The sequence below is a fragment of the Apis florea genome, unplaced genomic scaffold (assembly GCF_048593485.1).
Source record: "Apis florea isolate Af1SG1 unplaced genomic scaffold, ASM4859348v1 contig_3496_pilon, whole genome shotgun sequence".
Lineage (NCBI taxonomy): Eukaryota > Metazoa > Arthropoda > Insecta > Hymenoptera > Apidae > Apis > Apis florea.
Genome location: NW_028256773.1, coordinates 4,613,288 through 4,639,331, shown reverse-complemented (window position 1 = coordinate 4,639,331; position 26,044 = coordinate 4,613,288). Strand labels below are relative to the sequence as shown.

The following is a 26,044-nucleotide window of genomic DNA, read 5'->3' as shown; positions in this document are numbered from 1 at the left end:
TCAGTCGAATTCGTAGCTTTCAAGGTCAACGATGCAATAAAATATATGAATTTTTTTTTATAGCAGTCAAACTCAGTTAATACTGTATAAAGTCAGTTTTCTAACAATTGATTTTTATCTTTTCTCAAAGGATACATATAGTATATAATATATATATATATATATTTTTAATGATAATAGTAATGTTTTATAAATCTTGGGACGTTCTCGTAATTATCTCGTTAAATTTGGTTTGAAACGTATTATAGAATGCTTTCTCTTCGAATTATTTCTTTTTATCATAATTTCCAAAATATATATAGAGAACCACCGTGGACTCGTCACTACTCTTTTCTTTTTTTTTTTTTTTTTTTTGTTAATTTTTTCTTCTTTATGTTTATTATCCAAGAAATAATTTAATAAAACGATAACATAAATTATACATTCGGTAGGCCCGTTACGTTTCGAAAAACAATAACATTATTAGCATATATAACACGCGGTAAATATATATAATATATACCAATATGTTTACAGTTTCACGTACACGCATACATGTATACTTAGAATAAAGAGGCAGAACCGCGGGAAAATCAAAGATGCATATCAAATTAAAATGTGTTTCCCGGCACATTTGATTTTATCCAAAATTCCATAGGTTTAATTTCAAAAACTCAACAATCAAAACAATGAAACTACTTCTTCTTAGTTCAATTCGCAAAAAAATTGTCATTAGCATCTATCGATTATAATAATTTTAATCATAAAAAAACAAATAAATTATAAATTGATACTATAGTAAAAATATTATAATCGAATGATGCTGTTACAACAAAAACTATAGTGACAATATCTCTGCGAATAAAACTGTTGAAGTTTAATTTTTTGTTTCGCACAAAAGAATTTTGAATTTTCCGCCAATCTGCTCGTTCATTTCGATCGACTGAATTCCCTATACAGGTAGCGCAGTTGGTATAAAGTTGTTACTGCACGAAGATATCACGATCAAAAGCATTGTCTTTTTTTTGCAGGAAAATAATTCGATCATAGTTTTCGTAATTAGTTTATGTAATTTAAGCAAAATAGAATATCAATTAAATATTAAAAAAGATATAAAAAAGTTTAATCGATTCGTTTAAAATAAATATAACTATAAGTATAGTTTAACGATAACAAAACGTTTAACCTCGCATTATGTATCAATTATAATGTAATCATAACCTATAATTGAAAACATGAGTTTTTTGCACGAAAACGATTATATATACAAAATATCATCAGTAATTTTTCATAAATAAGATTGTATTGCCTATTCACACAATTCAAGATAAGTACAATTTATACCGTATACATTATATGTTTATATATATATATATATATATCTTTCGTATATTCTATATACATAGAATATATAGCACACATTTATGTGTTTCATATATAAATATCTAATAAGATTAACAGTGTCAATATAGTATATAAACATTTTATCAAACATGCTTTTAATTAAAACAACGAAAAAGAAAACTATTGATCGGAACTCGTATATGGAAGTCGAAATATCATGTTTTGCAAAAAGTATTCAATGCTTTATCTCGAAATATCTTGAAGAGGACGCATTTACTTGAAGTTTTCATTCAATTGTTACATCTACAGAAAAAGGTATGATAGATAATATATAATATATATACAAGACGCTACATTCCATGAGAACATATTATTATATAATACTAAAACGTTTTTGGTGGTATTTTATTGTTTAATTTAATAATAGATTATTAATATCTACTAAAGTATTCCCTTTATTTTTCTTATTTTTCTCTCATTCTATTCTACTCTTTCTCTCACATTCTCTCTTCCTTTCGCTCTTTCTCTCTCTCTCTCTCTCTTTCTCTCTTCATCTATATCTCTCATTTTTATTCTCGTACAGGATTATTTCTCGAATAAACTCGATCAATTACATCGAGGAGATCGTTGCATCTCATTTCTGTCTATTTTAATCTGTTTTTTTTTTTTATTTATTTATTCTTACTGCACATCCTTTGTTTCTTTCTTTGTTCTTTTCTCTCATTAAAAAAAACCTGTATTTTTAAAAAAATTCAATGATATATCGTCCACGTTAGAAAATACATATTTATGTATAGTATATACATATACATCTATACATATTATGTATATTCATATATATAGTTTGTAGAATGAGGCGAAAGGGAACGGAACGGAACGGAACGAAACAAAAAGTTTAGGTAATAATGCTTCTGTACATTTGTCGTATTTGTTTAGAACCATTTGGTGTGCATTACCTGTCTTTTTTTTATAACGAACTTTTCTCAACGATCTCTTAGTCCTTCTTGTCGCCGTCCTCGGGGTCTTTAAGCGTATGCCATTGAGCGATAGGACGTCTCGGGGATGCCAACATATCGGACCAGTGTCTCAATTCTGTTCCACTCGCGTTGTACCCCAAGACGACCTTCCCAATGGGTTCTGATGTGCCGATACGATCGTAATCGACTACCGTGACAACCAATTGCACTTTCTAAACGTGAAATCACGCATTAGTGCATACAGTTTCTTCACGGAAATATATATATTTTTTATTGCCATAACCTCCGGATTGTAACGTGTTTACAAAAAAGTTTATCAAAAATAGAATATCGAAAAATATGTGTTAAGTGTATAGGGAATTTATAGGGAATTTATGGTTTGTAGGAAACTAGTATTTTAGAAAACTAGTCTACGAAAGAATAAATATGTGATAAAAAATAGCTGATATTTACAATGTAAATTTTTTTTTGTAATTTTTAATATAAAAAAAATTTTATTATCGTTTAAAAATTTGGAATTACTTATTTGAAATGAAAATACTTGCATCTCTTTCATAAATAAAGAATATATAAATTTCATTATATTTTGAATTAAATATATAAAATATATGTATAAATAATGTATAAAATATTCGTAAGCATGAAAAAAATTTAAATATAAATTAATTGATATAAAAAATAGAGATCATATGCAAACTCTTAAAATTCACTAACCTAACAATTTACAATTATTTATTATTAATCCTCTTCTTATTTATATTTAATTTTATATAAAATTGTAAAAAATTGTGAATGCAAAGTTAATGATAATACAATAAGAAAAGACAAAGAACGAAAAACTAAATTATTTTTCATTTTATTTTCTTTTATAAACAAATATTAAAAGTGAACTTAAACTTTTAAACGGTAATATATGCAAATAATAAGCAAAGCTTGTTTAATGAACTTACATTGTTTAGTTTAAAAAAGATGTTCCTTCTTTAGATACGTCTGACCTTCGATTCAAAGTGCATGCAAAGCGTTTAAGCGTAATTCTGAAGCTCATATGTGAATAAAATGACAGCATTTTACGCGATATTACATAGCAAATAATGTAATATTTTAACACACGTTTTACAATCCGAAAGTATGACATTTTAAAAAAAATTCATTGAAATATTGGTCCCTTCATAAAGCTGTTTTAATCCCTTTTTAAATAAACACAAGATCTTTTTTAGTCTTTTTTCTTAATTCAAAAATGGAAGTGAAGAAGTTTTTTTTATCTATTTATAGTAAAATTGCTTACTGGAATGAAAATAGTGCGTATTATATTGTCGATACCTTATGAAGAGTTTTTTATTACCGCATTACATACGGATCATTTATTCGTGTTTTCAATTTACATTTAAATCATCCGTTTGCAATGAATATTAAATATTTATCAATAGTATCTTATACTATAGAAGTACAAAAAAAAGTAAGAAATAAAATTATTGTCGTGAATTTTGTCTAAAAATTAATTGAAAAAAAAACATGACTAATTAATATGTAATAAGAATAATAGAAAAATGTTGAAGTGTACTGTTACCTGTGTTTGTGAACTGTGTCAAACGAGGAGAACCAAATATGTATTAGATTGGTGTATATGAAATTTAATTCTATTACAAATTCTTACCAATCAAATTTAGGAAATATATTTAAATTTGAAAAAAATTTGAAAAATATTATAATTATTATACTCATAGCATTTATAAAAAATTACAATTATCCAATTATTTTTTTAACAAGACTATAAATTAATTTTTTATAAATTCTACAATTTCATATGCATCAATTTAATAAATGGAGGGTTATAAATAAATTTTAAAGATTCGTACCTGTATTTGTTCGAAGGGTACCTCAAACGTGAATGATTCGTTGTAATACGGATTAAGAGTGCATTTTTTAATAGACGTTTTCTTCTTCTTCAACCTTTTGCCATTTTGCATCAGAGCAATTTTTACATAAGGATCTGATAAACCACCGACGTCCATTTTCTTCAGATTTTTCGCTTCCAAGATGACCACAGTTAATTTACCAGCCGTAGGCACGTATCGAAGTGAGAAGCAAATGTCACCTAATTTATTATCCTGTAATTAATTTACATGAACGTTAATCTCCACGAGACTCATGTTTTAAAACATAACAATTTTAAATATAATTGATGTTCAATAATATTTTGTGAAAAAAAAAGAGAACAAGAGAGACGCAAATATATTTCGTATAGTAAATTTTACAAAATAAAATTAAAATCTTTTTAAAAGTAGCTTAGTAATTTCTTTTTATGAATTGCATTAATCAATACATAAAAAAAATATATCATTTCATTTAGAAAAACAAAATTAATCGTTCAAATTTACACATATGAAGTTTCATTTAAATAGAGGCAATATATCTGTTTCTTTCTCATTCGTTCATGTTCGGCTAAATTCGTCTGAGTTCGTGTTCGTATAGCCGAATCTACTTGCAAGCGTAACCATTGCGAATTTTTATTAGTAAACGTTCACGCACGATGATGAGACTTTTTTTTCTTCATTTTCTTTAAATAAATAAACGAGTTTTTGTGCATTACGAATGATGCTTCAAATTAACTGTTCACTCATATATTTAATTTTCTTCGTTCGTATTCGTTTACTTTAATAACATCATATTTCTTTCTAAATAAATTTATGAAATATTAAAGTAAATTTACCTGACCACCTTCACCCTCGACACTTTGCAGTTCTCTCCATTCTTCGATTGTCTGAGCCAGATCGACTTGGCATAGTGGAACCTTGACTTCACCGATCTGATCGTGTTTGGAGAACCTATCGAAATCGAAGATCGCGAAAACGAGAGTTTTATTCATCGCATCCGCATAAGGTACGCTCTGGAAAACAAGCATGTTCCTCGATCATTCTTTGAAAAATGTAAGTGGATCCATTGAATTGGATCGTCGAAATAAAGCCATTGAAAAAAGAACTCGGCTAACCTTGAACGTGAACGTCTCATTGAAGACTGGGCTAAGCGTTTTCCTGTGCACTTTTGTTTCGAATTTTTTCTTCTTGTCGGGTAGCAGATAAACCTTTACGTACGGATCGGAAGTACCACCCATGTCCAAAGCTGGCAGTTCCTCGGCTTGTATCACCGTTACTGCTAAACTATTTGTGTTGAAATCGTATTCGAGCTGCAAACGTTCAATGATATGTTAATTTATTTAATTGGGATAAATAGGTATATTAATAAATATAATTAACATGATATTTGAAACGTTGACAATCTCTTGAAACTATTTCTTTTTTTCATTATTGATAAGAAATAAGATTAAGAATTAGAACAATTTATTTCTTGACTTGTTAAATGATAATTGATTTGAAATTTTATAAGAACGATTGATGAGATTGTCAAGGATTGGTGCTGAGATTGAAATTGAAAAAAACATTTTACCTTATATTGAAGTTTCCCAAGTTTCACCTCACTCTGCTTACTCTCAGCTTCATCTGGTTCTTCGGCATTGTCAGTAAGCTCTTCCATATCCGGCTGGACCTTAACAAATCGAAGTGGATTCCACGAGTGTAGAATGTGCGTCTAATATCTACATGAAATCATGGAACACGATTACGTACCTTGTCTTTGTACGTGCTGCCCAATAGTTGAACAGATTTTAAGTCCACCGCCCCCTTCAATCCTTTCTTTCCATCTTTGGATCGTCTTTTGCGACAACATCTTCTGATGCAGCAGAAGCAGATTCCGAGAACTACTACGCTTACAGCTACTCAAGCAAGAAGGGAGAAAAGAATTGAAAGAATTAAAAAAATGATTTAATGAATGTTTGGTGGAACGAAAAAATTGTTAACAATTGGATAACTAACTGATAGTGGAAATTAATTTGTGTTAAATAAATTTTTGAGATGCAAAAATTGTGAATATTTTTGTTTCTTTGAATCTATTTTTTTAATTTCATCATTCCTACTTTTATTAAAATTATTTATTAAAATTTTAGAATGTAAATGTATAATTGCTTTAATTAATGAAAATAAGTTATCAGAAGTTTGTAACATCTCAGATTTTAAGATCTAAAATAAAATTCGACGCCATCTTCTTTTCAATATTAAAAAGTATGCAAAGGATTTCTATCTTTTAAATTTCGTTCCACCTTATTTTTGATGACATCATGCGCAAATCTATTCAAGCAAAACTCGCAAGCACAAAAGCAATTTTTATTTTTTCATTTATTTTGTATATATTTTCCTATTGATGCTTGTGCTCTATAAATGAATGCAATTTTTTAAAAATGATATGTCATAACAATAAAAATATTCTTATTTACAACTGAAACAAAGGAAATTTTTGTAATTTAATGTTGTTCGTTTGGAGTATGTTTCAGCAATGTTCGAGTTTATCTGAAAGAGTAAAATGTTTTAGGATCAACTGTTTTTTTTTTTTTTTTAGATAAAGAAAAAGTTTTCAGATTGTTTTGTGTCTTCTTGTGTAGATATTATTATTACTTTGTGAAATATTCCTACATAGAAATTCATCATTACTTTTGATCTTATGTGAAAGTGAGTTATCTGAAAACTTTTATATTATTGATGCAGTATTTTATTATCAATAGATCTCTGTGAAAGTTCTTTCTCTAGCTTCCTCGTAAACTTTTTGCATAAAATATTAAACATATCCAATATTGTATATTAAATTTAAAATTAATAAGATACTGTTTAAGTGAATTTTTTATAATGTAATAAATTATTCCATTTTTAAAAAGTTTAAATAATTTTATGTACTTCATAGTTTCTTTAAGTTTTCAGTATATACGTATCTAAAGAAAAAAATTTCTAATAATTTTTGCAATATCAAAAAATATGATATCTATGTTTTTAAAGATACTTATCCTTCTTATTCTAAAAACAAGAATTTGCTTTATTTTATGTATCGTTTATCTTATCAACAATCAAGATACATAAAAAAAAAATAACAAAAACCTCAATTGTTTTTTTTTTACCTATTAAAATCGCAACAAGTCCCCATGTTGGTATTCCCATTTCTTCCGCGATTTCTTTGCCGAGATTTTCCATTTGAGTTTCAAAATTTTTCCCAGCATTTTCGGTCACCACCTCTGCCTCTGTGGCTGCAAAAAAAACAATAACCCAACAATAATAATCAAAGAGGACAATCTTTCGCGAGAAAGAGAGAGCAAAGAACAGTTTTTAAGAATTCTTGAATTTACCTTCTTTTATTTCCATTTCGGTGCTCAATAATGTTTTTAACGTCGATTCAACGACCTCCTCCGGTTGTGGCTCTTCCGGCACCTTTTCAGCTTCTCTCTTGTTAATGGCAGGCATTTTCTGCAATCATTAAAATATAAATATCTTAATATTCGTGCCACTGCTGTTCATCAATTGGTAATGCAATTTATTAAAAGTTTCTTTTTAAGAAGACAAGAATACAATACGATTCTGGAATATTTCTAAAAATTTTTATGTCCTCGATACTTAATTTTTGAAAGTTGTTTTCAAACCGAACAATTAAAATAAATTTTTTTTTTTAAGTCAATTTTTACAACCTGTCAAAATTTTATCCATTAAATTAATATGATCCTCAATTCTTTGCAATCTGATAAAAATCGTAGTTTTCTAATTTTGAATGATTTGGAAAAATTATAATTGTAAATTTGAATAAAAAAAAAAATGCTTCTCGAATATACCTAATCAACAAAAATATTCTCAACTACTATTTTCAATATTTTCAATTATCATTTATCATCGATATCGATCCAATTCGCCAAGAATTCCAGCGATATCACGTTTAATGCATTTATTTTGAAAAAGTGTGTCATGGACTACGATCGGAAAAAAAAAAAAAAATTTTCTTCCCCCGGAAGCAGTAAAATTTTTTTACTGGGATGCTCACCATTGAAATAAAGCTCGCTGTTAAAACAATGGTTCTATCTATCTTCTTTTGAAATTTTTTTTTACTAAATTTCTTGGTACCATGATTATTCAAAACGCCATAATGATTTGGCAAAAATTATAAATATAAATATTTCTTAAAAAAAAATATATATATATATATATATATATATATATATATATCTACAAAAGAAAAGCTAAATTTAATAATTTTTTTCTTTAAATTAATTTAAACAAACGAGTTTAATTTTTCAAAGATCATTTCCTTAAAAATTATTACACTCGTGTTACTCCTTCACCTTTTCCTCGATTATGAATACGTTAAAACACGATTTAGAGCTCGTTTATACGATGCAACATTTTAATTTTAGATTTGAGGAAAAATTTGCACGATATTTATAACTTTTTGCTAAACAGCTTTTGATACTTTTGGACGTTATCAATTGTCTTCTTGACACTTTCTTTTATCATTAGATTTAAATTAGAAACGAGTTACACGTCATGGACAAGCGTTGTTTATATCGAACTTTGTTTATATTGAAGTGTTTATATGCGTATTCTCTTCGACAAAAGAATAGTTTAATGCCGTGTATTTTAGAATATCTCGAGATATTGTTATTTTTAATTGCACACGCCTCCAACTTTTCGTAATTTAATTGGAAAAGGGAAATACACTACACGTCAAACAAATTGCAAAAGAAGTGAAAATTATACGAAATATTATTTATAAAAGTTTCGATCCTCACGTTTTTCTTTCAATTGTTGAAAAATCCGGATTCCATTCTCTCGATTCCGTGTTTCCATAACCACTGCGAGATTTTTACAATCAACGCTGTGCTTCCGCATTTGGAGATTAAATTCGCATGCGTATCGTGGTCTACTAGATTTCTATTTTAATACGTCATTGCGTATCAACGAAAAATGCGTGTATTCTCGAAAGAGAAATAATTTTTTTTTTTTAATAACATATAAATAAAATCAATTTACAAAAAAACGAAATAATTGAGAAGGATAAAATCGTAAAATTAGAATTCAGAATGGCGTATAAAAATAAATGTAACGTAGGAAAAGTGAAAAAAAAAAAAATGTTTAAAAATGTTATAAAATTATTAATTTTTATTATCAATAATTTTTAAGTTGTAAATTATATTATATTACCAGAAACATTCTTATCCATACATCGATTACACCGTGCTCATAACGATCGCGTGCGTTAAATCCGCAACGACCTCTACCGCCATTTCCGGGTTTTATTTTTTTTTTTTTTTTTTCTATTTTCTTTTCTCGAACGCGTGCAGCGAATTTTTAATTAGCAAATGTAAAAACGTCTGTCGGCCGCTCTTTGTTAAAAGCGAGCATTTATTTGCATGCTCTCTTTGGAAAAAGATGATTTCTAAAAGTTATTTGGAATCTGAAAAATTATTAAAAGAAAGAAAGGATATTTCGTGAACAATTGTCCGAATAGATGACATTTTATGATGACATAGAAATAATTTTTATATTTTTATATATTTTTTAATTTCAATTTCAGTTTTTTTCCCCCCTCTTTGTGTTACAATTCTTTTAATATGCATTATTATTATTATTATTATGTATAGTATTTTTCGTTGATCTAATTAATTTTATTTTATCAGTCACTAAAATGAATATTTTTTTTCTTTCTTAAAGTCACTTTTTGAATTGTGAGTTTATTTAAGATTTCAGGAAGGCATATAGTGATTTATTGATAAAATGATTTAATCAATTCTAACAATTTATCTGTTTAATTATTTCTGTTTGTTTTGTCTAAATAAAAAAATAATTATTAGAATATCTGTTTTTTGTACAGTTCAACTTTTCTTACATATCTGTCTTCAACATACGCGAAATTATTTGAAAAGTATACATAGCAATGTTCCAAAAGATACTATTTGAATGGTCTTGAGTAATCGATTGACTTTGATCCAACTGTAATATATTCAAAATTTTTTTCTATTTAAAAATACCATTTAAAAATGTTATTATTATAATTTTACTTTTAAATTTCTTTAAATGACATTTTTTTAAAAAACCTTATTTCCAGCTCCAAAAGTGAAACCTCCCATTCGTATAAGCAAAATGGCGATTGCCAATAGGACAACAGTGAATTCCTCACGAAACTCTGTCTTCGTTTGAAAAATATCAGCTTGAACTGAATTGAAGAACGTAAGGAAAAAGTTGGTATTGAAAGAATCAAAATTCAAAATAAATAGGAAACTAACCTCAATCTGAAAACTTAGTTGGGGCCATATAAATTCGATTAACATGAGGACAAAAGTGAGGTTAGATAATATTAATTTAATTTAATGTATAATTTTTCTTTTATCATAATTAAACTTTCTTTTCTTTAAATGACAATTTTTTGATAGATTTAATGTATCGAAACTTATTTCCAGCTTCTCAGGGATTAGACGTAATGGTCCAGGAACGACAATGAATGATTCGCGAGAATATCATCTTGAACCGAGTTCAAGAATGTAAAGTTGATATTGAAAAAAGATCGTGTGGGCGAACATCAAGGGGTGAAAAGAAGTCAGGATGCCAGGATAAGGATTATGGTGTATGGAAAGGAAAGATTGGACGAGTTGGATGAAAAGCAGGAAGTCAGGAAAAACGACAAAGTCGTCCAAAGAATATAACATGAAATTATTTTAACCGAGGCACAGTTATATCTGCATCGCGATATTTCTATCATTTTATCTGTAACTACCATCTTTTCTCTCTCGACCATTCCTTTTTACATTGCATTTATATGATTGTGTTTGTTTTGCAAATATAGAAATACATTTCATGCGAATGCGTTTATCTTTTCAGTTTTAATATTGTTTTCCTATCTTATTTAAAATCTAAATTTAACAGATATATTATGTTTTAATGAAACAATGGAAATTTTACATATATAATTATTTATTTATTTTAGAAATTATTTTCTTTACAATATAACTTTGAATAATATAATCAATAAGGAAATTAATAATTAATTGCATTCCAAATTTTCTTGTGACAAGTAAGTTACAAGTTTTTGAATCATAATTTTATATCATAAATTTCATATAAATATTTACAATTATTTTCTTTAATATCTATTTCTCCAACATTTCAGAAATTTATCAAAGGATTCGACAAACTTTTGAGCATTTCAAAGCTAAATTATATTCACAAAACTTATTTTCACTCTATCTACTTCAATAAAGTGGTTAAAAGTCACAAAAGCATTTCATTTTCTCGTGTTTTCATATTTCAAAAACTTTCTGAAACTTTTTTTTAAAATCCAATTAGATTCGTTAAGCGGTAAATATTATACAATGCGTAAATCTCGATTATTGGTTACGTCAGAGTTCACGATGTAGGAAATGTTATTATCGTACGTAATAATTAAAAATCGAATCATTTTAAATACCACGGATAGTATAAAAAGAAAGAGTGAAAGATTTGATAAAACTTACCATTGATGTCAGTAAGATTTTACTATTCGATTTAGTAATTTTTTTATTCAAAGCTAGATGTCAGTTATTTTTTGTTATCTTATTGAAAAAAAAGAAGGTTTATTGAATAAAAATCACGAATAAGACTTTATATTTTCGATTTTTATTTATTTTTATTTTATTTTATTTTTATTTTTTTTATTTTAGTATGTTAATATTAAGTATTTTTTTTTATATATAATCTAGTTTTTTTTTTCTAATAATCTAATATTTTTGTATATAGTACTTTCCATTCTATATTCCTAACGATTATATATTTTCGAACATACTCTATTAAAAAATAGATATCAAATAGTTTCATTCTATCGAAAAAAGTTTGTTACGAAAAGTTTTATTTTTTACTTCTATTTTCTAACATATTTCAATATCTTTATATTTAAATTTAATCAAAAAACAAGACGTTCTTTTACAGTGAAATAAAAAATTTTCACCAAACAGTGAACATTTATCTTCATGGTGAAAAATTTTCAGTTGGGAAATTTCTCTTTCTCCTTCGTATAAATCGTGAAAAGGATAACTAATATGGCGATGGCGGCAAATATGAAAAAATTCAAAGAGAAAAATCTTTGGGATGAAAAATCAGATAAAATATTTGTATTATCAATATTATAGAATTGAAAATTCTTCATTTTGCTGTCCCGTAATTCCGACATTGGCCTCCAATAAAATTCGATAAGACAATTATAAAGGCATGATTATTATTTGCAGTCTGACAAAATAATCGTTATCGTCGCCGCGACGATAAATTGACGTCAGACACGCGTCACCCACGCACGCAATAATTCTCCACAACTCGGCAATAGTCATTCTTCGAAACAAAGAATCCGATGGATGTTGCTATTTATTTTTTCTTCCCCTTTTCGTCTTTTCTTTCTCATTTAATTTTATCTCATTGTTCCACGTTTTAAGGATAACTCGACGAAACTATCGTTCTGGTAGAGGTTAGGATGCTTCGAAACACCGTGGAAATACGTTCGCCAGGATACGTGCCGCTGTTTCTTCTTAATTAAGTTAATTACGAAAGCTAATGTAGTGTGGAACAAAGATTCAAAAAATTGTGACAAAAATTCTTTATTAGAATATATATTTTTGCGAATATTTTTGTGAAGAAGTGAATTTCTTAATTACAGAGGATTTTGTTTTGTGTTTTACGAGATATTTCTGTAAGATTTTGATTTAAATTGAGAATAACAACGAAGTGTATTCGAAAAATATCCAATTATTTAACATAATGATATTTGCTATAGTGCTCAATAATATATTTAATTGTTTAATATTAGCTCTTTAAGAAATAAATAAAAATTATCTAAATATAACCTAAAATTGCAAGACAAATGTAAGTAATAGTAAAAACATTAATTGTTAAATTATTCGATTGTCGTTGAATTTCAATTATTTAAACATTTCCTAATCTCACTTTTAATTTTTCTAATTTCATCATTTTTTTTATCTATTACAAAAAGATAAATCATTCAGAAATAATTTATCGAATACAATTTTGGAATTTATTTTTATTTTTCAATTTACTTTTAACTTTACTCAGATTTGTTGTAATTACTTGTTATTTAATTGTTATGAAATAAATTTTAAAACAGAAAATACACAACTCTACATAGAAATAATTAATACAAGAATGGAACGGTGATATTGTTTGTCACATGTGAGACGAAATAACTTAATATACACTTGAATATGCAAAATCGATAACTAACTTGGCATCGTGGAAAATAAGAAGGATATAACGTGGGCGTTGCAGTGACTTAAATGTGTTCTTCGATGAACATAAATTAGTTTGACGGTAATCGTATCTTCGATCTTATTATAACTCATAAAAAATCAGTGAAAAGATCATAATATATAATAAAACGATAATCAATTGCTATCTCACAACCTGTCAATTTATATAGCTGTTTGCGTTGTACAAACATGATTTACATTGTAAATTAGCATAGTTTAAAATAAACAAAAGATAGCGTTTTGTTTGAATAAAATATTACTAGAATGTAGCAAAATCTTCGTTATTTTAATTAATAAACAAGAAAGTGTTTGAATAATAATAGTGGAAAATTTTTGAAAACATTCGATGATCGAGATTGACTTATAAAATTCAACTATTTTAAGTTAGTCTTTCTTTTTGTACAAAATATATAAAAATATATATATATGTACATTACTTATTACAGAAAATTGCAATAAATCTTTCCAACTAATGCAATTTTTGCCCAAGTTCCGCTTTCACTCAATTTCTATAAGTTAGTGAGAGAATATTTCCTTCATTGTAATTTAATTTAATTTAATCTTGTTAACAAAGAGAAAATAAAGTGGCTAATGTTGCAAAAATTGTAAAAATTGTAAAAATAGTTGAATGAAAGTTATCAGAAAAAATTAATATGTATGAAAAATAGCAATAATTTTACAAATTAATTTCAATAAATTTACTAATTTACATGTTTTATACTTACCTTTTTGATATACTTATCTTTACTTTGCTATATTGCCAGGAATTAATCATATTTTGACATTTTATTTAATTCTAGGTAATTCAACAGACAATTCAACTTCCGTCTGAAACATTTTTTTGACAATCTGTATTTTATTTTTGCATTCAACAGATATGAAGGATTCGGATTAAGTACAAGAAGAATTTATATATAATTATATCACCAAAGTGTTTCTTTGCAAGTGACTCGAAAACTAAACTAAATGCGTAAAAGAAAAAATTGCTCAAAATGATGCAAGACAAATGTAATCCAATTTATAAGTTTCTATATTAACAATTTCCAGCCATTTCTAAAACCTCAACAATTTCACTTTATTGAAATAGAAACAATGTTTGTACAATGAAGTTGATAATGAAAATATAAGAATTGTGTTTCACTTTATCCATATCTGTACAATTTACACAGAGAGAAATACAGTGAGGATTCGGTTCTAAGTGCGTTACGAATTTTAACGACGATGAAGCGTCTATCCTCCTGGCTACTGCGTCGCTTCATAGACGCGTGGATATGAAAAGGTGTCATGTTTCCAGAGTTTCACGCTCAACCCTCTGGGGATCTGCAAACCACTTAGTCGTAATGATAGTTTCTCGCCACGATCGTATCTAAAGTTGCGGAAGAATTGCATCGATTTTCTAACACAATAATTGTTTGTTTAATCATTGTATATGCGTGTAAACTTGTTAATCGTGATCTGCTATTGCTACTCTTTAAGCTAATTGTTTTGAAAGATTGTTGATTGTTGATTGGACTTGAATTTTTTATCTTATTAATTTTAAAATTAAATTTGAACTAATTTTAAAGTGATGATGAGATAACATAATATAGTAATCTGACAGAAAAATATTTTTGTTTATTTATTCTTCATCTTTCTCTAATTTCTATTATTTATTCTTTCTCTATATTATTCTATCTTTCTTAAATATTTCATTTCTGTTCCAGGTTGTTTCCTATCGAAAGCTGTTTTAACATTTATCGTGGCAATTATCAGTTTATTAGCTATCCCAACACTACTTTCTATTCATTAAAATACTCGCCGAATCAAGAAGAGAAGCGAGAAAACATACAATTTAACACCAGGCACAGCTTCTAACAGGATCTTTGCGCAACGAACAAGAGCAAATATAGTTGGATCTAAACGTGGTCGGAATTCATGAACCCTGCTAATTATGTTTGACTTGCGAATTCGAGATAAATTCATGAAATGGCACAGAGAAAGAAGATCGTGTGAGAAATTATGATGATGGTGTTCTTCGTGTTATTTCACATTGTTGTGTCACCTTAGAGAGTTTCAAAATAAATAGTAAAAGGAAGAACAAAAAATTGTTATTATATATTTGTGCCACATGCAAAAAATCGAAGAGTAAAATTTTTTAAGATCTTCTTTGCAAGAAAATTAAATTTGAAATAATAGTTATATTGATCTAATTTTTTAATTTCATTTCATTGAAAATTTAATTCCTTCTTTTCGACTTATTTTTTTCACATAAAATTACTTCCAGTTATTTATACTATCCATTTTCCAACGAGACACCTTGTATATATGAATCAAATGTGTAAAAAATCAATAGGGATATCTCTCAATAGGATTTAACCACTACGCTTCAAATTTGTTCGCAGTAGTTTCATAACTCGACTAAGATTTACGAGCTTTGTCGACTTTCTATCATTCATGTTTAACACTTGTAAATGAACTTCAAAGAGGATGAAAAGTCACTTTAGGAAATCACTAGATTGTTCTTTGTATTATATATAGTAACTCGGCGAAGGATCTAGTGAGTTTTAGGAAATTTTTATTGTTATAGTATATTACAGTAATATTTTTTTTAAAAATATAATTATTTAATTATATATATAATAATGAAACTTTAAGATTTTGATTAGCCAAGCCAATGATTATTTAATTTTTACATTATAATTCATTAATTATTCTAGTTATAAAAAAATAATGTAAATTATGCGGTTTCATAAATGCAATACATGTACAATGTCGTGGAATTTAATATTAATTTTTATAAGTTAAAGTTTATAGATTTCCGATATATTAATATAATACAATGTAATAATATGCGTTGGAAATATAAAAATATATTTTCTATAATCAGAAATTTATAAAGTTTAAGGGCAAAAAAATAGTTAAAATTAAACATTAAAATATAAAGAAAAATAAAAAGGAAAAGAAAGTCAACGCGAAGCATAATTTTCATATAAATATTTTTAAAATTATTAAAATTTTCTGTGTACTTTTTGTTTCACGTTCAAAGGAAAAGAGTTCAGAATTTTCAGGCTATCAAGATAAACTAGTCGTTTAAATCTAGTTTAAATCTAAAAAAGTTCCAATATTTTATGGAAGTGAATATAAAGAATGAGAAGAACTGTATCAAACGAAAGCGCTCTTTAATCAAGAAAATCGCGTATTTCCTCGTCTCTTCTGTAAACTGTCCTTCTTACTATATGAAATGCAGCTAAAAATGTCGTGTTATTACATCTATAATTGAAGACAAGCCGTAAGGCTTCACGAGTTCAAGTTTTGACACTGTACAATTTACATTTTCTACTCTTTTCAATTATCTGTTTTTCTTTCTACAGAAAAGCAACGCGTTTCTTTGAGGGAAAGCAAAATTCTTCATTTTTGATAGAATAATTTAATAAGACGACGTATTTTTAATATATGCATTCTGTAATAAATAACTTAACCTAAATTTAATTTATTTTTAATTGTATTAATTAATTTTAACTTGATTAATCAATATCAGTCTTTGAGAAAAAATTAAATCCTTATAATATAAAAAAACAATTTCATTTTATTACATCTATGATATACTTTTAAAAAATAATTTTAAATTTTATCGACTTAATTTAAATTTTAATTAAATTTAAATCAAATTAATATTTTTCCCTAAAAAAAAAAAATAATTAAAATAAGAAAAAATAATTATTCTTAACAATTAAATAAAATAATGCTATATTTAAAAACGAGAAATTTTCGCATATCATTCTAATTGAATAAGATATGGTAGATTGTGATAATCTCTGTCTTCGTGATTTGTTGTGTAGTATTTCGATATTTCATATATGATAGCCTGCATTTGTACATACAATAGAATGGTTGAAACACGAATCGATACAACCGTGTACTTATAGATACTGGTCCAATAATATTAACCGCAATTCCTCAATTTCATCGTCTATAACTGTTCCAATATTTCTACGTTTCCATTCTAACCTAGTAAAGCACTCTTTTCACGTGCTTCCTTGACGTACTTTCTCATATACTTTAATCTACATGATCAACGAGATTTATTTTCTTATACTTTATTATATATACCTTATATACTTTAGTATTGCTGCTTTATTTCTATATATAAGAGATGTAATATTTAAAATAAATATTTTTTTTAGTACAATTACTTCTATCTGCTTTAGTTTTTACGTTCACATAAGAAATTTTTTCTTAAATAATTTTAATTTAATTTCATTATTTAATTTAAATATAAGATATAAAAATTATATAAAAAAAATAATTCTCGATGCAATCTTATACAATATTTAATAAACATAGTAATAATTATATATAGATAAAAAGAAATGGATCACATAAATCGTTCGTTTGTCACTTGAAATAAATAATAAGCTCGTAATTAATCAAACGAGTTCTTCTTCCTTTTGAATCACAGAAAAATATATTCGATTTCTCAATTATTTCGTGCGAAACGATACATCTCATTTATAATTTCAATCTCGTTATCAGTAATCCACCAGTGTCGAGAGAGATGACACATTAATTACATTTAACGCACTATACCTCTTTAATAACTAATTCACTTTAATAGTCTTTTATCCTTTAAAACAACACTCGTTTGACTGGCCTAGATCCTTACGAAGGATGTTCTCATCATAATCAATTATCTATCGTTCCGATTCACCTCTCTATTGCATATTAAAAAGATATTTAATAATCAAGATTTGTTTTTTTTAATGAACTTTTTTTTGAATGAAATAACATTTTTTTTCATTTGAAATAATGATATAATGATACAATATGTAATCATTATATATGTAATCATTACATAATTTTATATGGAGAACAATTTATTTTTCTACAAAAAACAATTTTCTTATTTTTTCTGTTCTTTTTTTCAGTTGTTGGAAATTTTTAACTTCGTTAACTTCATTAAATGAATGAATCTTCCTTTGTAATTGTTGAAATTATTTGATAATCCAACAAGTTAATAATTTATTTATAAAATACAGGATAAATAATTATTTGTACTTAACGAAAATGATTAAATTTTATATAAATTTAATTAAAATTTAATATATTATCAATATATTAAAATGAATAATTTTATCGTTTTAATTCCGATTAATTTGTAAATTACATATTATAATGTTAGCATATTAAATATGGAAAATAAAGAATAAAATATTATTTGAATATAGATACATATTTTATAGAAAATTTAGTAATAAAACATCGCACGAATTGCAACTAAAATTGAAATTAAATAACGAAGAGCTGGTAAACAAAAATTGAAAACGCCGATCAATGTTCAATGGAGCCAGAAATTAGTACATACATATAGGAAAACATGATAACTTTTGCATAGTGTCCTTTTAAACAATAAAACACTATAAAAATATTTTTTTTACAAATATTTACATATATTTTTTTGTCTATATAAAAAAAAATTCAATGGAATGAAAAATTAATGAAAAATAAGTGAGATAATGAAAAAAGCGTAATAAAATCTTTATTTTATAATACCAACAATGTTTGTTTATTTCTATCTTAAATATATTATGTATTTAATAATTTATAGAAATCTCATATTTTGACAGAAAGAAATATTGTAATAAAAAAATATCTAAATCGTTTTGAGAACCGTTCTAAAGAATCTAGCTGATCACCATTCCACCTACCGATCACTATTCAATAACGCCAAAATGGGTGTCGACTAGAGATCAATTTCAATATGTACTTTGAATCCAAGTAAATTCCAATATAAAAGTTTCACTTCGTGGAATTTGATAGAGTTTGAACCTATTTCATCTGGGTTTATTTACTGAGTCTACGAATATTATATATATATATATATATTTTTAAATATTTATAAAACAAAATAACTTATTCAAAATATTCAAATCGGATTCTAACCTATTTAAAATATATTTAATCTGTATCAAAGCTCTCACAAATTCCATAGTAAATTGAAACGAAGCATTATAATACGAGTACAAATAAACACACTTAATTCCATCTTTAACAACAATTTTCATAAATTCACTATGTCAATCCTAGTGTTTTAATCTTAACGACAAAATAAAGAAACAATATTAAACGAACTAGTTCTTATAAAAACACGTTGATACACATTCACAATCCAATTTCCACTCTCATCTCAAAAATATTCATTGTCGTAAAGATAGCCAACTGTCAAACCCAAAAATCCCAATTCCTCTTCAAATAGCAAAATGTCAGAATAAAAAAACAATACTAATCGAAGAATTTGTTATAAAAATCAAATGATATCCATTCACAATCCACAATAGCGATTCAATAGAAATCAGTAATCATCTCGCAAGCTTTTATCATCGTAAAATGTGCCAGAATCATGACAATAAAAACTATCGAGAGTTAGCCAGAAAGGCGGAGATAGTTGATTCCATTGATGTCTCTTTATTCACTGGTCGTTTTACGCGTAAGGATCCGTCCCTATAATCGGGTCGCGACACGAGGAACACTTGAGAAAATTAGAAGCAGAGAAAATTTCACGCCGGGAGCCGAATCGATCAGAACTCGGAAGAAACTCGCCCACGTTTTCACTGGTGGATGGTTTCGAGTGTGTGCAGTCGAGAATCTCGATACCATGATGAAAAACGACTATGAAAGAGAAAAGTAGAATGACTCGAACGAAGCAGTGAATCGAAGGGATACAATTATCGATTAGAATCGATAGAGCTCGCGCACAATCGATATATAACGATAGTTAAAAGTAAGTACACATATATAGAAATGATATTTATTTAATATTGGCATATAATGAGAATCAAGTAATTATATACATCACAAAAATATTATTTATTTAGTATTGATCAATTATCTATTTTATCGAATTCACGAAATTAAAAGAAAGTTAGGTTATTTTAAAAAATATTGTCATTCATATGTCTGACATAAAAAGAAAGAAAATATAATTTTTTTTATTGACAATATATAGTGAAAGCTAAACATGAATATACAATAAATTCATTTATTAAATTTTACGTTGTACATGTATTAATTAAAAAAATACAAATTATGTATGAAAATAAATTAATGAAAAATATAAGTATTTTTATAATGTATTGTATTTAATATTGTTTTAAATACGTTATTATAAAATAATATTTTGTGAAGTTTGTGAACATTATTTTGAGTTCTGTATAATTTCATCACATAAATTCCATTTCTTTAAAGTGCACTCATATTTTTGATTCTTATTGTACGTATATAAAAATTATTAGACATGAAAGGGAAAAAGGATATGATAGAGGATAGTTTCGAAAGAATGAGAAGAACTACAAAAATTGATAAGCGCAAATAAAGAAGTCAGAAATAAAACTAGGAGAAAATTTACAGAAACAAATGTCATGAACGACCTTTCGTGAAAATAATTCCAAAATTGAATGACGGAATCTAATTGGATTGCATGATGATCGAGGGTCTAGATTTTATTTCTTCGAACGAAATTCTGCTCCCTTATGTTCTTATCTCAAATTTATTACAAAAGAATAGAGAAGTTTATGGGTCATTTAGATGTTTGTCTTTTCCTTTCGATAAGAAAATGCAAAATATTGATCATACATGAGAGACAATTGACAGACTAGAACTATTTATTATATATGTATATGTATTCTATATATAGTAACTATAAAAACTATTTTTAAATTTTCATTAAAAAATGTTTTCAAAAAATCAAGCGACTTTCTTTATATTTGAACTATAATGATACATAAATATTTTTTTAAGACATTGTAGATTATCAATTGTGATTATCATATTGAAACAGTATTGTGAGAATATTTTTTAAATATTTTAAAATCATCAGTGATATGAGTACAATCTTTTTAAGATAAATTTTTTCTTTTAATAATAATATTATATTAATTCACTATATTATATATACTAATGCGAAATATATAATAAATAAAAAAGAATATAGACTAAATCAGTTTAATTTTCAAATGTAATTCTCAATATTAAATTTTATTTCTAATAATATCCTACATGCAACAATATTTTTTATTTATAAAATTATAATTTGAACTTTTTTCAATATACTATTCATTAATCTCAATTCAAATCGCTATTCTTCAAAGAACTATCTCCAAAACCCTATCCATATTCCCAAAATAGATTTATTTACTAAACCAAGAACCATCATTGAAAAACGGTAACCACCTTCGTTCGTATCATCATAGAAACAACATCCTCTTATGAAAACTTAGGAAACCCTACAACTTTCCTTGAATCGAAATTCCTTGCCACTTCGCGATCCAAAAGGGAGAACCAAACAAGAATCTCACTCTCTCTTTCTCTCTCTCTCTCTCTCTCTCTCTCCCCCCCAAACCTAACAAACCCAATAATGATAATTCCAATAATCCTCAAATAAATTAAAAACCAAAAGATAAAATGATGAAACGACAATTTGGAAGGAAAGAAAATTATTCGATTAGAAAAATTTAACGGTACTCACGATGCTCGTTCTTCGATTGGCTCCACTACTCCGAAACGAGGTGTCTCGAGGTTCCTCCTATCCCTCTGTCCTCTGTGTCGCTCGAAGATTTCGACGCGGGCCGGAAACTCGATCCGTGAAAACAATTAGCGAAAGTGTCCTGGCGTTGCGTGAGAAAGGAGCGAGTGAAAAACACGGGGTGTCGCGTTTTACAAGCGCATCATCGTTTTATACGCCCTGCGACATCGACGACGATGTAGACGGTGGAAAATCTATCGGTGGCACGGTCTCTCGACGTTGGGACACGAGTGCGCCTGACCGGTGGCGGATACGAACATGGCCGACTCCCCCGACCCAAATCGATAAAACACGTTACGTTTTCCGCCGTTTCGACGGAGCCGATGCTCTTGCGTCTTCTCCACCCCCCTCTGGACGGATGCGCGCGCCGCAGACAACCACGTCCACGGTGGAAAAAGATGTTTTTAGGGTGCAGAATAACGTTTTCGTCGTGGAAGACGAGCACATTAAACGTTGTTCGATGGAATTTTTTGTATTTTTTTTTTTTTTTTTTTTAAAGGGAGGAGGGACGAATACTTTCTCTGATTTTGAAACTGAATAATACGCGTAAGATAGTTTTGTTAAATATTTTTCGTGCAGTAAAATTGGATAAATAAGAGAAATAACCGAGTTGGGTGTATATATTTGGTTTTATGTTTTTTAATTGTTTAATGTTTTTATATAATGTAATGTAATGTTATAATTAATCCATAATAAAAGTTTTAAAATAGTTTATAAATATTAATTTTCATTTTTCAATTAATAATAATTAAGTATGAAAGTTACAACGCTATATTTGACGAATAAATGATGTTATTGAATTAAAATTAAGAAAATCTTAATTAATAATAGCCTACTTCTATTGTTAAAAAGATAGTTACACGGAGAATCGCAATTGAATGCAAAGCATGGAAAATGAATCGAAAATCTTTTTCAGACAGAATGTTACACGATACTAAATAGTAAAGGAAAATCGATTCATAAGTTAAGCTCATTCATAGGCAGCAAACTTGTAACCCTATTTAAGCCTTAAAAATGTTCGTGTTCATAAAAATTTTGATCCGCGTCGAAGAAAAGAGAAAATGTTTCTGTTTGTATAATAACAGATATGACATGTTAAAACAAAAAAAGATTATATTTGTAATTTAATTAATTATTCGTAACAATGAAAAAAAATTATTTTCTGTGAAATTTTATTAATAATCAAAATTTGATCAATAAATCTTTATTCTATTTTTATTCTATTTTTAAAATTATTATTATTATTCTATTTTTTACATCATTTAAAAAATAATAATATTGACAATAAAATTAATAATATCCTAATTTCTAATTAATTTATAATTTCTAATTGATTTCCTTTAATTTTTAATTCTTACTCTTAATTATAATTTATGTTATATTTAATTTAATTTAATTTATAATCTTTTTCTAATTTTTACGAATATGAGAATATTCGTAAAATGAATATGAGACTATCTCTACAATTGTAATATAGAATATTATTTAATCCCTTTAATCTTCATTGTGTATTTCATAGAATCATGAACATGAAAAATCATTCATCTTTTCCTTTTGTCTTTGCTTTTTATGCTTCGCAAAAAATATAAAAGTATGATGTAATTTTTATTTATTTTTTTATTTTTCATTCTTCCTGACTCAAAAATACGATAGAAATTTTTAATTTAGTTTTTTTCTTTTTTTATTTATTTTATTCATCAATCATAAATATTAATATTAAAATTAAGGCTATTCAATATTTTCTGCGAAAAAAAATAGGAAAACATAAAAAATATAATTAAAAACGATACTATTATAAATTTTTAATGACCGTATAAATTTTCAGAATTTTAATTAATTTCACGATACTTAAAGATTTCATCATTAAAAAAAAAAAAAAAAAATAAACAAAAATAAAAATTGAAAAATTAATTTATAATATAATTTCTTCTAATTTTTAAATTCATTAAAAAAATTAAGAGTCGCATTCAGAGAAAGCAATTCCATGGTGTCCATTGCTCAACAGAATGGAACTTATCGACCAAATATCGGCTCACGGGACTTCAGTTTGCGAACACTTCGCCGGGCATAATGGTGAAGAGCATCCTCGAATTATTATCTAGAGGCCAGCGCTCAACTTGGAGTGGGTCTTCGGCTTTATTTCCGCGAAAGTAGTTCGGCCTGGTTGCATCTTAAAACTTTAGCAGCCTCTACTAGGAAAAGACTACTTTATCGAGATGAAAAATACGGTGAATATCAAGCAAAACGATTCATTGTCGAACGATCTAAATGAATCAAATTTACGTGATGGTGATCGAAAGAAGGTATCGCCTACATTGACTTTTAAAAACGGCTCAAATTTGTCGATATTGAGTAATTCTTATCAAATTCCGGATATACCAAAGAAATATATTGAACCGATAATCCTCGATACATCGCTACCGTATGTAAGTATTTCTATGAATAAATAGAAATTCTATTAATAAATAAACAGACAAGGTACAGAATTGATTTTACATTTTAGGACTTCATTTTTTTTCTCTATTTATCGTTATTGGGAAGAATGAGCATTCGAGGAATTCCTCATATTGTTATATCATTTTCTTTCTTTATTCTACATATTTCTTCTTTTACAAATTCATAAAACTTATATATTCATTGTTAATAAAGAAGATTTTTTTAAATATTACATAAATGATAGAATATCTGTATTACACTTACGATAAATTAAATATTTTCCTTTTGTATTAAAATATATGTTTTGAAATCATCTTAAAGATATGTCAAGAATATAATATTTATATTTTTAAATTAAATATTGAAACATATTGTATAGTGTTTGAACAAGAAATGATGAAATTATATTCAATTGATATTGTCTGCAGTTATGCGCCAAGAACTATAAACAAAGAGAGTAAATAATGGAAAAAGGATAGAGATAGGATAAAATTTGAGAAATCAGCGCCATCTCTAGGATGCCGCAAATTAAACACAAAAGTAGACAAAGAAAACAAATGTTAAAAGAGGGACAGAGTTAAAATAACAATAGATTATTAGCGTCATCTCTTGAGTATTAAAGATAACTCTCAAAGAGAGATGGTAAGGTAGAGCATTCAAGAGATGACAATCAATTTTTACCTTATTTTTGTTTTTCTCTCAATATTTCTTCTTTTTATCTAGATTTATATTTAATTTGCGATACTCTAAGATATTATTAATTCTCCAATTTTTATCTTTCCTATTTCTATTCTTTTTCTGCTATTTATATACATCTATACTATGTATTTATGATTGTATCACATGCGATGAAAAAAAAATTATTACTACTAATAATGATATATTTTTATTGTTTATAACTTTACATCATAAAGAATAATAAATATTAAATAATTAAAAACTGATTTTTTATTAAATTTTTTTTTTGTTTGATTATTTATAACTGTATTAATTTATTATTAAAATTTAAAGATAATATATTTTGATATGTTATGATAATTTTTATGATATATTTATAAGAAATTTATGTTTCTAGATCCCTGTTTATATACATTTGAAAACGTATGATTTAAAACCTATTGAAAAGCCTTCAACACCATCTATTTTGTCTGAGTTACGATTAAGATGTCAGTAAGTAAATGCAATCAAATCTTTAATGATAAAATATTCTAATTAATTAAATGTAAAAGAAATATTTTATAAAATTTTAGAGATGATAGTCAATCAACTGGAAGAATAAATAAAACTAGTTGAAAAAGTGAAACTGCGGCAAAGTGAAAGAAGTTTGAAATTGAAGTAAAATTTAAACAATTGTTTTGTTAATATATATAGTTTTAGGCATACATTTTTTATATAATATAAATTTTGTGCTATGATCTTTGTAAAATTTAATTTTTAATTACAAAAATAAAAAATTATAAACTATTGATTTTGTAGTTTTGATTTTAGATTTATTTCAATGTCATTTTCTTTAATTTACTTTTGAAACAAGTAATAAGCAAAACTTTTAAGTTTATTTTAATTAATTATTTTAAAATATATTTTATATAATTTATATGCCCCTCT

General features: G+C 26.6%; 3 protein-coding genes and 2 long non-coding RNA genes across 14 annotated transcripts in view; 3 read left to right on the top strand and 2 right to left on the bottom strand.

The window, feature by feature from the left end:
- Nucleotides 1-329: 329 nt before the first annotated feature.
- On the bottom strand, nucleotides 330-22,804 carry Syt1 (synaptotagmin 1). 3 transcript variants are annotated; one of them, XM_003690616.4, is made up of 10 exons: nucleotides 21,947-22,804; nucleotides 7,525-7,642; nucleotides 7,300-7,425; nucleotides 5,924-6,069; nucleotides 5,745-5,843; nucleotides 5,290-5,484; nucleotides 5,011-5,187; nucleotides 4,157-4,408; nucleotides 2,280-2,512; nucleotides 330-2,057 (listed from the first exon to the last, which is right to left on the bottom strand). In XM_003690616.4, exons 2-9 carry the CDS (start codon nucleotides 7,637-7,639, stop codon nucleotides 2,318-2,320), a joined length of 1,305 nt encoding a protein of 434 aa, XP_003690664.1. In that variant the 5' UTR covers nucleotides 7,640-7,642; nucleotides 21,947-22,804; the 3' UTR covers nucleotides 330-2,057; nucleotides 2,280-2,317. The 3 variants fall into 3 exon arrangements, with proteins under 3 accessions (XP_003690664.1, XP_086769825.1, XP_012350152.1); XM_086913699.1 differs by having other exon boundaries at nucleotides 330-2,512; XM_012494698.3 differs by having other exon boundaries at nucleotides 330-2,512; nucleotides 5,745-5,837.
- On the top strand, nucleotides 1,502-11,021 carry LOC116415544 (uncharacterized). 3 transcript variants are annotated; one of them, XR_004226166.2, is made up of 5 exons: nucleotides 1,502-1,638; nucleotides 4,173-4,365; nucleotides 5,041-5,180; nucleotides 10,269-10,506; nucleotides 10,621-11,021. It is a non-coding gene; the product is annotated as an uncharacterized LOC116415544 (long non-coding RNA). The 3 variants fall into 3 exon arrangements; XR_015293894.1 differs by lacking the exon at nucleotides 4,173-4,365 and having other exon boundaries at nucleotides 1,514-1,638; XR_015293895.1 differs by lacking the exons at nucleotides 4,173-4,365; nucleotides 5,041-5,180 and having other exon boundaries at nucleotides 1,512-1,638.
- LOC116415545 (uncharacterized) lies at nucleotides 12,484-15,530 on the top strand. 2 transcript variants are annotated; one of them, XR_015293900.1, is made up of 3 exons: nucleotides 12,484-13,045; nucleotides 13,305-13,507; nucleotides 15,150-15,530. It is a non-coding gene; the product is annotated as an uncharacterized LOC116415545 (long non-coding RNA). The 2 variants fall into 2 exon arrangements; XR_015293899.1 differs by having other exon boundaries at nucleotides 14,322-15,530.
- The window catches only part of LOC100869894 (uncharacterized), a 69,165-nt gene continuing 57,403 nt past the window's right edge, over nucleotides 14,283-26,044 (bottom strand). For 3 of the 4 annotated variants that reach the window (XM_012494770.3, XM_086913695.1, XM_086913698.1), the window contains one exon: nucleotides 14,283-14,766. The gene's annotated coding sequence lies outside the window, so the exon portion shown is untranslated. Of the gene's footprint in view, nucleotides 14,767-24,570; nucleotides 24,882-26,044 lie in introns of those variants that run through there. The other variant, XM_086913697.1, reaches the window with a different exon arrangement.
- Nucleotides 24,009-25,905, top strand: LOC105737279 (uncharacterized). 2 transcript variants are annotated; one of them, XM_012494699.3, is made up of 3 exons: nucleotides 24,009-24,429; nucleotides 25,515-25,609; nucleotides 25,690-25,905. In XM_012494699.3, the coding sequence occupies exons 1-3, from the start codon at nucleotides 24,220-24,222 to the stop codon at nucleotides 25,730-25,732; spliced, it is 348 nt and encodes a 115-aa protein (XP_012350153.1). In that variant the 5' UTR covers nucleotides 24,009-24,219; the 3' UTR covers nucleotides 25,733-25,905. The 2 variants fall into 2 exon arrangements, with proteins under 2 accessions (XP_012350153.1, XP_086769826.1); XM_086913700.1 differs by having other exon boundaries at nucleotides 24,015-24,429; nucleotides 25,515-25,605; nucleotides 25,690-25,796.

Coding starts and splice junctions, on each gene's coding strand:
- LOC105737279 (XM_012494699.3), top strand. CDS start 24,220: ATGAAAAATACGGTGAATATCAAGCAAAACGATTCATTGTCGAACGAT. Junction 24,430..25,514: donor TCGATACATCGCTACCGTAT/GTAAGTATTTCT, acceptor TTATGTTTCTAG/ATCCCTGTTTATATACATTT. Junction 25,610..25,689: donor GAGTTACGATTAAGATGTCA/GTAAGTAAATGC, acceptor ATAAAATTTTAG/AGATGATAGTCAATCAACTG.
- Syt1 (XM_086913699.1), bottom strand. CDS start 7,639: ATGCCTGCCATTAACAAGAGAGAAGCTGAAAAGGTGCCGGAAGAGCCA. Junction 5,485..5,744: donor TTGGGAAACTTCAATATAAG/GTAAAATGTTTT, acceptor GAACGTTTGCAG/CTCGAATACGATTTCAACAC. Junction 2,513..4,156: donor TACCCTTCGAACAAATACAG/GTACGAATCTTT, acceptor TTTCACGTTTAG/AAAGTGCAATTGGTTGTCAC.